This window comes from Eretmochelys imbricata, chromosome 8, assembly GCF_965152235.1.
Source record: "Eretmochelys imbricata isolate rEreImb1 chromosome 8, rEreImb1.hap1, whole genome shotgun sequence".
NCBI lineage: Eukaryota > Metazoa > Chordata > Testudines > Cheloniidae > Eretmochelys > Eretmochelys imbricata.
The window spans coordinates 83,987,407-84,001,301 of NC_135579.1; the positions used below are offsets into that span (position 1 = coordinate 83,987,407).

Genomic DNA, 13,895 nt, shown 5'->3' on the forward strand with positions numbered 1-13,895 from the left:
CTAAGTTGCTATCAAAAGAATTATAATGACAGAGGATCACATGAACTACCTTTTTTGGAACCAAATGATACGTATGTATCTAAAATGGTAGCAATTGGGCTCAGAAAGCCACTGTAACAAAAGAGGTAGCACTCAATCTGATGATGTCATTGACTATGTTTAAGTGTATAGATGAAATCAGAGACATTTACAATTGTTACTTGCAAGACCTGACTCAGATGACAGAAGAAATTATATAATGCAGCAAGAAAATGACATCAGTCCTCTAAATAGTGAGAACAACTTCAATAATACAGCAAATATAGAAGTTAAATGGTCACTGTCTCAAAGGAGACCTGTTAAGATTTATAGACAGCTATTAAGATAATTCTGATATATACAAATAACTGTGTGCTTAAACAAATTAACAGAAAGGAGATGTGGTATTACTGTGGCTTCAAGAGAATTAGTTGAATCTTTAGGATGTGGGACCTGACATCTGGAGGAGGCAGTTGGTTTTAGGCTGCTAGATTGAAAGGAGTTGAGATGCTCACTTGGTAAGGCAACTTCCATCTTTTCATATGCTGTGTATTTATACCTCCCTACTGTATGTTCCACTCCATGCATCTGATGAAGTGGGTTTTAGTACACGAAAGCTTATGCCCAAATAAATTTGTTTGTCTCTGAGGTGCCACAAGGACTCCTCATTGTTTTTGCTGATCTAGATTAACATAGCTACCACTCTGAAATCTGTAGATATGTTAACTAAGTATCTATTAAAGACACTCATTAAATAGCTAGCAATGAATTATTAAAATTAGTGGATTACATGAATATAAAACAACACCGGTGAGGTTTCCTGGTTGAGGGTTGGAGCCCTCTTATGTCTGGGGAATTTAGGATACCCTGGTTTAGGGTTAGGGTTGGGACAGTTAGGCCTCCCCTGATGAAGGTTAGGGGTAGAGTCAATAGATCCCCAAGCAAGGTTTAGGACTGAGTCTGGTATTCCTCTGTGGCCTAGGGTTGGAGCAGTTAAGTTACTTTGACCTAGAGTTATGTTGGGTCAGTTAGGCTTCCTGTGCCGAAGGTTAGGGCTGGAGTCAGTAGGGTACCCTGACTTAGGCTTAGGGCTGAGGCCAGTACCCCTGCCTAGCCTAAGGTTAGGGCTGGCGCAGGTAGGGCTCCCTAGATGAAGTTTAAGCTGGAGTTGTTACAGTTCCCTGACCTAGGTTCATGGCTGGGGCTGGTACCCCACATTACAGGGTTACCAAGTCTAGTCTATACCCCAGCTTGTAACCAGTAACCCATTTAATGCACTGAACCTCAAGAGTCCACACAGAACTGGCACAAATGATCCTTGTCTCCACAGCTCCCTGCAGTAAATCCAGCCATGCCAGTCTCCTGCAGGAAGCTTGTACTTTATCCAATGCTCTCAGCAGGTATATGCAGAAACACCAAACAGCCTTTTATTAGTCACCTGGCAAACAGAATCTGAATGTTCTTAGGTTACCAGAGAGAAGCAAAGGCTAAGACAGTTCAGACTGCCAGAGCTCCACGAGCCATATTGCTGATTCCTTTATTGCCAGGTATGTGCACTGAATTGTAAGTGTGTCTACCCAACATTTTGGAGCCCCCAGCCTGGGTCAACAGACTTGGGTTAGCAGGACTCATGCTAGTGCTCTAAATATAGCTGTATGGAGAGTGCTTCAAAGTTGTGGCTTGGACTGGAGCTCTGCCTCTGAGGCCCACTCCCCACCCCACCTAGGCTTCATAGCCAAAACTCCAGCCTGAGCCACAACTTTGAAGCAGTCTGTATAGCTGTTTTTAGAGCAGTAGCATGAGTCTGATGACCCACTGGGGGCTCCAAAACACTGGCTGGACAGCCTCTGTGAGTTTATCTCTTAATAGAGCCACCTCACACTCTTTTGTCTTTGTTTTCTGGACACAATCGTGCTGTGTTCACATGTTTGGCTGCCTCTGCAGCTAGCCATTGTCCCTGTAGTCTTCCTTTCAAAGGTGTTGATTCCAGCCCAGGCAGTCCTAGCAGCTATGTCACAAATACCTAGCCTGATTTCCCATGTTCTAGGAAGAAAATCATTCCCCCCCCTCAGTGGGCAGTGATGCCAAAGTGATAGGAGGAGAATCATACAGATAGCTCATAACGTGATCGCAGGAAATTTCCTACATTTGTCACACCCCAGCCAGCCTTGGCTCAGGGCTGGAGTACTTTGCCCCAACCCTAATCTTTGGTGCAGGAGGGCTGCTAGGTTATCATAGCCTATGGGTAGGCCTCACTCACAGAAGATTAGGGCTGGAGTTGGTAGGGTTCCCTCCCTGACCTAGTTTTAGGGATGGGGCTTGTACCCCTCCCCAGCCTAGGATTAGGGTTGAGGTTGGTAGGGCTCCCCATTATAGGGTTGGGGTAGTTAGAGCTCTCCAACCTAGGGTTATAGTACTTGGGGTTCCCTGGCCTAGCAGTAGGGTTGGGGTAGTTAGGCCTCCTTTGCCCAGGGTTAGAGATTGGGACGGGTAGAGGTCTATGAGCCCCCACCTGAATCCTATGCCAGAGTACTCCCCAGCCTACGGTTAGTGTTGAGGCAGTTAGGTCTCCCCAGCCTAGGGGCAGGGTTTGGGGTGATAGTGCTTCCTAGCCTAGGGTTAGGGGAGGGGCAGTTAATTCACTTCAGCCTGGGGTTAAGGTAGGGGCAGCTAAGGCTCTACAGCCTAGGGTTGGGTTGTGGCATTTGGGCTCCTCAGCCTAGGGTTAGGGCTGGAGTCAGTAGGGCTCGCCGGACTATTGTTATAGTTGCGGCAGTTAGGCCACCCTGACATAGAGTTAGGGTTTGAGGTTATTAGATCTCCACAGACTAGGACTGGGGTTAGTAGGGCTCCCTGGTGTATGGTTAGTTTGGGCAGCTAGGGTTGGAGTTACATTTAGGATTGGGTCAGTTATGGGGGGCAGTTAAGGCTCTCCAGCCTAGATTTAGGGCTTGGTCCAGTAGGGCTCCCTAGTTTATGATTATGGCCTGTAAGGGTAGGTCTACTCTGCAGCTGGGGATGCATCTCCCAGCCCTGGAAGACAGGCTCATGCTAGAAGGACTCAACCGCTTAGGCTTGAGAGTCCAAACTGCGGCCTGAGCTGCAAAGTCCACACTGCTAGTGTGAGTCTGTCTACCCAGGACGAGAGGCTTGCTCCCAGCTGCAGTGTAGATGTATCCTGGGGCTCCCTGGCCCAGGGTTAGGGCTGAGGCAGTTAGTGTACCTCAGCCTTGGTTAGCGCTGGGAGCTAGTAAGGCTCCCTGGCCTAGCTTAGGGCAGTTAGGGCACCGTGATCTTTGATTAGAGTTGGGGGCATTTATATCACTCCTTGGCCTAGTGTTAAGATTGGGCAGTTAAGACTTCCTGCCTAATATTGCCTGCTGGGCCCAGTCTGTCAGGTGTGATCTAAAGCTACACAAAATGGGCAGCAGGTATGTGCAGAAGGGGTTCGAATTTGGGTCTCCTACCTCTCAGGCCCTAAATGCTGTAGTATTGGTTATGTTTTGGGGGATGTGTCTCAATCTGTCCTTCTGAAGCTGTTCCACTGTGTATAAATCATTACTGCTGGAGCTAGCTGACTGAAATCTGGATCTCCCACCTTCGTGCCCTACCCACTGAGTATAGAGTCATTCCAGTTCTCTCACTGACCACTTAATTATTTAAAGAGAGTGCAACAAATTCAACAGGAGAGATTGAGGGAGCCAGGCCCTAGAATAACCCCTATCCTTGTGGTTACGGCACTCATCTGGGAGATGAGAGACTTAAATTCAGATCCCTTCTCCACCTCCGGCAGAAGGGGGAAGTGAACCTGGGTTTCTCACACTGTGGGTGACTGCATTGACCAGAAGGCTGTTAGGGTGGCACTTTCTCCCTTTTTCTTGAAAAAGGACTGACCTGGGTTAATTCCAGAAGAGAGTGGTTGGGGATCCCAAATGAATATAGGCAACTAACTCCCTTTGAGGGGAGACAGTGAGGCAGCCCCCTTTTCTTCAGCATTTCCTACTGGCTAATTTAGGCAGCTCTCTGCTCAGTTTGCTAGCTTTTGTGAATCTAGGGTGACCAGACAGCAAATGTGAAAAATAGAGACAGGGTGGGGGGTAACAGGAGCCTATATAAGAAAAAGACCCAAAAATCAGGACTGTCCCTATAAAATAGGTACATCTGGTCACCCTATGTGAATCCCACCTTTAGACACCTAACTCTCTCTCCATGTGGGAACCTGGGTGCCCACAATTTAGGGCTGTGAATTTCACTAGGTGCCAGGGCACCTAAAAGTTAGGTGTAACAACCCTGATCATCGCAGTGCCTAAATCCCCCTTGTGAATCCCACCCCATAAGCATGGCACTTCCTAATACTTGAGTGCTTTACTCTGCAATCATGATGTTTTTGGTAGTGTGTGTGTGTAAACAGTGAATGTTTCAAGGAGCTTTCCATTATGTTCGTGTTTCACTATCTTGGTTCTCTAAATGAGTGTTCATTCTTCCCCCAGCAACTATTTATTTTGTGTTACCGAAGTGGCTAGGAGCCCTAATCTTAGCGGGCACCCCAGCGCTGTGATCTGTATTTACCCTGGATACATTTTTCCCGCCATTTCTAATCACTGGGGGAAGAGCCTCTGTAGACAGCCAAGGAGGCGGGAGGAGCGGACTCCAACGGGTCATCTCCACACGCCCAGCCACGGAGCCAGGCACTGAGCAGCTCCGCAGCCGTGGGGAGGCGGGGCGAGGGGAGCAGGGAGGCTCCCACAGGCGGCCCGGAGCTGCTTTACGGCGGGGTTGGGTCCTCCCTGCCTCTTCCTGTTGTGAAGCCGGTTCCTATGGCCGCTGCCCTCCCTGCTCCCCGCTGGCTCCCGGCAGCAGCCGCCCTGCTGTGGGCGTGCTGCGGCTCGGCGGCGACTGACGGGATCCAGGTAGGGGAGCTGGGGGGAAGCGCGTTGGGCCGCTCAGCACCGCCCCTGGCCCCACTGGGGTGACTTGCGCTCCAGGCCCGTGGGCTGCCCGGGCCGTGTCGATGGACCTGCCCCTGCATTGACTCCACGCACGGGGGCGGCTGCTGTGCTGGGGAGGGATACGCCGCTGCAGCCCCCACTGCAGCGTTGCGGGAGGGGCTATAACCCTGCCCACCCCTTCCCCTACCCCGTGTGTGTAAAGTTCTGCCAAACCCCATCAGATCTGTCTCCTGCTTCCTGGGAGGCTGGAGCTTCTTATTTATTTGTGATTCCCTATTTCTTGCTCTAAAATTCCCTTTAAACCTCTAGATACCTTGAGCTGCCCTCAACCCTTTCTAGCCCAAGCACTGAAGGAGAATCGCTGCCTGTCTTGTTTTTCATTATTTGCTTTCTTCTCCTATGCCTGAGCTTGGAAATCCTCCCAGTTGACCAACTCTCACAGTATGAATACACAGATTTATGTAAAAGTACACCTTAAGCTTATAAAAGATGGAAATAACTGATTCTAAAGAACTAGGGGGCACCAAATTAATAGGCAGCAGGTTTAAAACAAACTAAAGGAAGTATTTCTTCGCACAATGCACAGTCAACCTGTGGAACTCTTTGCCAGAGGATGTGGTGAAGGCCAAACCCTATAACAGGGTTCAAAAAAGAACTAGATAAATTCATGGAGGATAGGTCCATCAATGGCTATTAGCCAGGATGGGTGGGGATGGTGTCCATAGCCTCTGTTTGCCAGAAGCTGAGAATGATTGAAAGGGAGTGGATCACTTGATGATTACGTGTTCTGTTCATTCCCTCTGGGGCACCTGGCATTGGCCACTGTTGGAGGACAGGATACTGGGCTAGACGGACCTTTGGTCTGACCCAGTATGGCTGTTCTTATGTTTTTATATGCACCATGTCTTGTTTAAACTGTATAATAAGTATAAACAACTAATTCAGCTGCATCAGAATTAATTTTCAGATTTGTTTGCACGTACCAGTTCTCTTTGAATAGAGAAAATAATAGAGGGAGGGTTTTTTTTAATAATCCTTTTGAGTTATTTGCCATTTGGGGTTCTCAGTTTCCAATAAACTGTTCTTGTTTGGTTAAACATACAAGAATAATATTGTTCACTTTTGTGATCAATCCAGATATATTGTGGTTAATTTGGGTATGTGTTGCATGTGAATTTTTCAGAGCTTTATGTTTTTATAAACTGAAGGAGTTAATCAAATATTGTCCCTTGATCAGGAATCGTTACAATTTTGCCTTTTTCATGTTTCAGTAATTATACTTTTTTGCATACAGCTCACTTTAAATTAAGATATGATGTTTATAGTTTAATGTGAATCCCATATTAACATTTTGATAAAGCAGAAAACTTCACTGTCAAATGATTTCTATAATGCACAGTTAACAAGATTAATAAAATGTGACAAAACTGGTAATGGAAATAAGATCAAGCATTTTAAATACACTAATTTTAGAACCTTGTAAAGTTACCCTTCAGAGCTGCAAAGAAGAGCTCTGTGTAGATCAAAAGTTTGTCACTTTCAGATACAGAAGTTGTTCCAAAAAAGATATTACTTCACCCACCTTGTCTCTCTAATATCCTGGGACCAATACAGCTACAACAACACTGCATAAAGCGATTATCATTGTTTGTTAATCATTGTACTTGCTTCTACGTTAGAAGGTCCAGCATAATCTGGTCTTTACTTTAAAGCTGCTTTAAATGTGTGGGATTTTTTATTTTCCTATCTGGTATTCTTTAAGGGCGTGGGGACAGTGAAAGGAAAAACTTATCCAAGGTTCTTCACTTTAAGGAAGGTTTGAGGGCTGATGAAGCATTTCATCTGTTCCTAGGGGTGTTCTCTAAAATAGAACAATATGTTTAGGGGGGTATTTTAAAAATTAAATTAACAGAGCCTATCACTCTATTCTTCCATTTGCTTTAGCACAGGATAGATTTTGAATGCTTAAATCACCTTCCATATTTTTTTTTTAGCCTGGATTCAGATGATTTGTGGAGTCATTGTTTAACACGTGATTAGAGACTTGTAAACGGAAAGATTCTGGGATTTTAATCTTTCCCAGATATTGCCCTCTTGGATAGAACGCTATGTTTCTTTTTCATTCCATTTTTCCCTATCCTAGTTTGCTGCCTCTCTCTTTCCATCACCACTACCACTCTGAATTTCTCTGGTTTTGTTTTCATTGCCAGCCAGGTGTTTCCAAACTTTGATAAGGAATTTGTGAGAGAACCAGATTACTTGTCTGATTTTAACATGTGGACAGAACAGCCCAAACAGAATATAGAATAGATCCTTTTCTCAGGCATCAGGAGGGATATTATAAACCAGAAGAAGTCATGTTTTCTGTTTAGCTGGTTTAAGGTTTTAATTCTATATGACATTTAACATTTGTAGAACTAACCAAAAAAAAAAGTGCTGTATTGTAGTTTTTTTCCTAAGTTTGTTTCTACACTAGTGTTCCAATATTTTTTGTCTCTTGCAGGACAAAGCAGAACAGTTTTTTAGAAGTGGGCACACAAATAACTGGGCAGTTTTGGTAAGCATTTTGTATTCAATCTTCTTAAATAAAACACTGATCCTGCAGTTGTTGCGTGGTAGTCTGCCCATATGCAACAAGTTGCAAGATCAAGACCTGGAAGTAAGTATAGCATGACTTTGAGTTATCCCTGCATGCCAGTTTGCTATATTGCATTACCATTATCTCGTCTGCATAATTTAATTACAAGCATCCAGAACATTAATGCACATTTGAAGTATTTATAAAATTAACATTCCAATTAGAATGAAAACAAATGATTATGCTGTATATTATTACAGTCATGGTGGTGGTTGTTGTTGTTTTTTAAACATTTGCTTGGTTAGAAAGGTACAACATCTTCCTGATTTTGTTGTTTGTTTTGAAATTTGCTAAAGTCTGACAACAAACTTTCTTCTTTTTTTAGTCTAATCTCCTAAAATAATACTTAGGATAAGAACTACTCGTCTTAATTTTTTATCTGGGTAACTTCAGATTGTATTATTCCATCAGTTTTTAATCAGGCTTCCTGAGCATAATGACTAATGATCAGTTCTAAAATATTATTTGAGCAGTCAGACATGACACTGTTTTTTCTAAGTATTAAAATATAGAAAAATAAAAGATAATTAATTGAAAGAATAAGAATCATTCTCTTATTCCCTAGTGCACAAACTTAAAATTATTAACATTAAATACCTGTTTCTATTTCAATGTTAAAAGCAAGCAGAGAATTAAAATACAATTTTCTTTGGTCAGAGCAATACACTTGATACAAACTGGTAATAATAATAAGAGAAGTAGAAAGTTCTTAGTGCTGAAGGTACAAAGAGACCTGCTTTCTATCCCGGTCTTTGCCACTGATTTCCTGTGTGACCCTGAGGAAGTTACTTGCGGCCAGACTGTATTCTGTGCTATCCCAAATTGCCCAGAAATTTAGGCTCTGGCCTCATGCCAGCTATGCCTCATTTTCTCCATTTATAAAATAGGAGTGATAACACCACTTTTGAGGTATAAAATAAATGAATTAAAGTACTTGGAGGTTCACAAAAGAAAAATGCCATAGAAGTGAAGTCTATTATTACTGTTTTGTTATCTGTCTAAGTCTTTGTACTGTGCTTGTCACTGATAGCTATATAAACAAAACTCAAGAGCTTGATATTCCAAAGCCTGTTTAACAGGCTGCTCACTCTCTATTTTGCCTAAATAGAAAAGCAACTTAAAATCATCTCTTCAGAAGATGCCCCTTTAGTTGATCATCTCCTATCTCAAAATACTTCTTTTTAAAGATTTTTTTTAAGCTAAATATCTTGCCTCCTGGCGAGTGTACTTTGTTAATCCGTACTTATTGCAGAATCTTATTTAATTGAGGCTGGGCAGTTTCTTCTATGTGATCATGATTTCTCAGAGCTCTTCTAGTAGCTTTAACCTAACAAATGTCTCTTGTGTTGGTCAGCCTTCCAAGGATACTTACTGCTGTGCTAAATAGCAGCTACTCTCATGGCTTTCACTGATTGTTCTGGAGACAGCTTGAGCCTGGTTGGAAGCTAGAGCCTCAGTTCACAGTTCAGAAAGGGCCTGGGGTCATACTTCAACAAAGCAATTAAATGTGCTTAACTTTAAGTATGTTTAGGGAAATGTTGCATGACCTGGTCCTCTCTTGTGGGTTGGCACAAGCAGGCAAAGTCCTGAAATGGTGACACAGGCACGAACTAGGTAAATAACAGAACATGTGTTTTATTACTGGAACAGGTTGAAGAAGCAGATCTCCTCCTGCTGGTGATGGTGCTGACACCTAAAACCCTGCACCTTCCCTCAGGCAGGAAGGTCACCCTCCCCTCCTCTTCCTCTCAGGATTATGTCCTGGGTTCTCCTCTGGGAGGGGTCACACCCTTTCCGGGCTGATGATGGATGTGTAATGCACACAGAGCCAGCCAGTATAGTAACTCTATTATAATACTCAAAAGCTTCTAAGTGACATAGGAGCCTAACTTACAGTCAAGGGGAGTTGTCTGCCTAACTCCATTAGGCTCCTTCTAAAAGCGTCGCTTTAAAAACCAGCTAGGCAGGATAGAAATCTCTCAGGAAGCTGGGGAAGGCAAAAGGTGGGGGTCTTATGATTCTCACTGAAAATTAAGTTGTTTAATTTTTCATGAGCCAGGTTCAGAGTAAAAATGATACAAAGCAAAACTTTTAAACTGGTGTCTACATCTAGTCAACTAAAAAGAATTGTAGGTTCAGTATATCTGACCCCAAGTCCTCCCTGCTTCTTCTTTGTGGCAGTACAATCCTGTTTTCTTCTATTTTAAAATGTCTTGTCTTTCTTCTTCTGTTCAAAAGAGCCCCCCCCCCCCCCCCCAAATATCCTGGCTAACTGGCTATAAAGGGAAAACTGTCAGTGACTGTACAGAAAATGCTATGTGATGCACAGAGGAACTATAGTTCTTTTTTCTAATCTGAGTTATGTTAAATTTAGATGTAATTTGTAAAAATGGTAAGTGAAATATCTTCAGACAGAAATGATTTTTTTAAAAGTTTTAAGTCTGTGATTTATGATTTTTGTTTCAGTTCTCATGCCTCTGTTACAGAGGATTGCAGGAAACATGCTTGATGTAGTAAGCTCACTTACAGGTTTTAATATTGCTCCATGCATCTGAAAGATTCTTTCCACCTATCATAGTATCTTGGCCATTAGTATTCATATTTATTTAGTCATTGTCTGTTCAAAGGCTCTGTAACATATAATACAATTATTGCTTCTTAAACAGTTTCTGAAAGTTACTTCTGACACTCTTCTTGTAGTTACATGCTTACTTGTATTTAAAAAAAACTGACATATTGGTTGAAAATGTGCCCCCATACTGGAATGTGAACATTCCTAAATTGTGTGGGAGTTCTTATTCAAATTTTATGGCTGGGGCCCAACTCTAATGTTGTTATAGTTGACTCCCTAAAAACCAGATTCCCCCAGCAAAAGTTCCCCTCTTTCTACATGTGGACCTTGTATTCATTTGCTTACACTTTACCGCAACAGGGCAATCACAGAAATTTGAAATGGATAAGACATTAAATAATCTAGCTAATCCATTTGTCAGTGCTGGATTATTCCCTATGGTACTTTTTTTTTTTTTGTACTTTATCCAGTTTTAAATGAAAGTGTTCTCTGTGGCTCAATACGTTAACATGTATTTTCAAAATATGAAAAAGCTTTTTCTGCAGAGAAAGTGTGTATTACTTATGGCATTGATTTCTAGCAGTTGCTAGGCCCTGATTGCTGGGTGACAAGTTTTTTGGCATCTCAGCAATCAATATCCATTGATGCATGTACTAATTCAGAATGCATTTCTTATATCTTCTAATATGCATTTATTTCTTTTTAACACTTAAAGGTGTGTACATCTCGCTTCTGGTTTAACTACCGTCATGTGGCAAATACGCTTTCAGTTTACAGAAGCGTCAAGAGACTAGGCATTCCTGATAGGTAAGAGAATCTTGACGAGCACAATTGTTTAAACTTGGATATTAAAGTAAAAGTTCAGTCTCATCTTCTGAAACAGGAATAAAATGCTGGTCTCTTCGTTTCATAATCAAGTAAAAGGTAGAGAGCACAGACTTAATTTACTGAAAATTGGAACAATATTATTGGAAAGGAAAATGAAAAAAAAATATGTACCATGATGATTCCAAACAGAAACGGATAATTAGATCAAATTATGTGATGCGAACCAACCAGTTAATTGCACTGCTAATTAGTTTGGTGAATGCACAATGTGAGAAAATTGGTAAAATGTATTCAGAATTGATAGTGCAACTCTTTGACATGTACCTGTTACTGTATTGCAACTTCATGTCTAACATAACTAATGTCTTTTTAATATGCCTTTTGATTAGAGAACACTTCACTTAATGAGCAAGACTAAACACAGTACGAGTGCAGTGCTTCAGCTAAATCAAGGGCACACAATTAGAGTGAAGACCTCTAAATAACTGGTGTCTAACAAAGAAGCTCCTGCATGTCACAAACTATATTAAAAAAAGACATTTTGGCTGGGAGTTTCAAAGGAGCCAGGAGCCTTTTCTGCATGCACAAGTTGGGCTGCTTTAACTACACCAGGATAGTGAAAAATGGCACAAACTCCATGGTGTGGATATGATTATATCAGTATAAAGATGTCGTGTGGGAAGAGGAATAAGCAATACTAGTATAAGGCATCTTTATTCTGGTGTAACTACATCCACACTAGATTGTACTGGTATAACTGTTTTGGTAAATAATTACGTTTCTAGAAAAACTGAGCAGACCCATCCTAAGAGTGAGGTGCCCAAATACCATTGGATTTCAGTAGGAACTAGGCACCTAACTCCTTTGGCAATTCCAGTCTCAGTTTTATGTTATGTCAGAATAGAAAAACTAGGAGAATCTTTACCAGGGCTGACACTGAAAAGGAATTGGTTGTTTCATCATGAAAAAGCCAAGATCACATTAAGTTAATATCTCCCTATTTTATTAAAGTAATACCATAGTGAGACTATGATGCTGAGATCTATGTTCCCTTTATAATGTCGACAACTGTAGTTTCAGAGTAGCAGCCGTATTAGTCTGTATTCGCAAAAAGAAAAGGAGTATTTGTGGCACCTTAGAAACTAACAAATTTATTTGAGCATAAGCTTTCATGAGCTACAGCTCACTTCATCAGATGCATTCAGTGTTCTTTAAGAGCTCAGCCCAGGGTATCACAGGGGAATTGCTAATGTGTGAAATGTGAAGGGTTGTCTTCAGTGGGTATTCAAAAACGTCTTCTCATGCTTTTTGGCCTTTTTTTATTTTAAATTTTAACCTGGTGATTGCTCTGTGATCGTGGGCTACTGTTAAAATGCTGAAAACTTAATCTTTGATTTGTGAGCATTCTTTCTTCACTCAACTTTCCAAATAGCAGCTCTCTACGTTTAAAAATTGTGTTATGTTTTTATTTGCGTTGTCTTCTGTACAAACTGTGTTTGTGTTAATAAGCTCAAATTAGCCAAGGTAGATGAGCGTAGATGAGATCTATTGGGGACTTGACAATACACACTTCTTTGAGGTGGATAGGGAGCATTGAAAGACTGAGCAGAGCAGTCTTTCCTGTTTTGGTTGGATGTACATGCAAGGGTCTTCGATTGTTTTGTTTTAAAAAGCTCTTACTTTATATTGGCTCCTGTCATAAATATAAAGGGAAGGGTAAACCCCTTTGAAATCCCTCCTGGCCAGGGGAAAGCTCCTCTCACCTGTAAAGGGTTAAGAAGCTAAAGGTAACCTTGCTGGCACCTGACCAAAATGACCAATGAGGAGACAAGATACTTTCAAAAGCTGGGAGGAGGGAGAGAAACAAAGGGTCTGTGTCTGTCTATAGTCTGTCTTTGTCGGGGATAGACCAGGAATGGAGTCTTAGAACTTTTAGTAAGTAATCTAGCTAGGTACGTGTTAGATTATGATTTCTTTAAATGGCTGAGAAAAGAACTGTGCTGAATAGAATAACTATTTCTGTCTGTGTATCTTTTTTGTAACTTAAGGTTTTGCCTAGAGGGGTTCTCTATGTTTTGAATCTAATTACCCTGTAAGGTCTCTACCATCCTGATTTTACAGGGGGGATTTCTTTATTTCTATTTACTTCTATTTTTATTAAAAGTCTTCTTGTAAGAAAACTGAATGCTTTTTCATTGTTCTCAGATCCCAGGGTTTGGGTCTGTGGTCACCTATGCAAATTGGTGAGGCTTTTTAGCCAACATTTCCCAGGAAAGGGGGGGGGTGCAAGTGTTGGGAGGATTGTTCATTGTTCTTAAGATCCAAGGGTCTGGGTCTGTAGTCAGCTAGGCAAATTGGTGAGGCTTTTTACCAAACCTTGTCCAGGAAGTGGGGTGCAAGGTTTTGGGAAGTATTTTGGGGGGAAAGACGCGTCCAAACAGCTCTTCCCCAGTAACCAGTATTAGTTTGGTGGTGGTAGCGGCCAATCCAAGGACGACGGGAGGAATATTTTGTACCTTGGGGAAGTTTTGACCTAAGCTGGTAAAGATAAGCTTAGGAGGTTTTTCATGCAGGTCCCCACATCTGTACCCTAGAGTTCAGAGTGGGGGAGGAACCTTGACAGCTCCTACCAGAACTTTTCTTCCCAAAGGACAGTGAGGACCAGATCCCCAGCTGGTGTAAGGTGCTGTAGCTCCAGATTTGACTCTATCTTATTGAACTATACAATCTAGATAAAATAACATGCATGCAATAACTGTGCTGGATGGGGTAGAATCAGGGCACTAATGTCCTTAGAGGCTAATGTCTTGCTCATCTAAGACTGTCTTCACTGACAAAAAAAATTGTGTTAGAAATGGCAAGATAACTAACAGGCATTAGCTGTTCTGCT

At 42.0% G+C, this 13,895-nt stretch overlaps 1 protein-coding gene across 2 annotated transcripts in view; it reads left to right on the plus strand.

The window, feature by feature from the left end:
• Window positions 1–4,780: 4,780 nt before the first annotated feature.
• Window positions 4,781–13,895, plus strand: part of PIGK (phosphatidylinositol glycan anchor biosynthesis class K) — a 120,212-nt gene continuing 111,097 nt past the window's right edge. The window contains exons 1-3 of one of the 2 annotated variants that reach the window (XM_077824985.1): window positions 4,781–4,928; window positions 7,471–7,524; window positions 10,893–10,984. In XM_077824985.1, the coding sequence (XP_077681111.1) occupies window positions 4,836–4,928; window positions 7,471–7,524; window positions 10,893–10,984 (239 nt within the window). In that variant the 5' untranslated portion in view covers window positions 4,781–4,835. The remainder of the gene's footprint in view (window positions 4,929–7,470; window positions 7,525–10,892; window positions 10,985–13,895) is intronic. The other variant, XM_077824984.1, reaches the window with a different exon arrangement.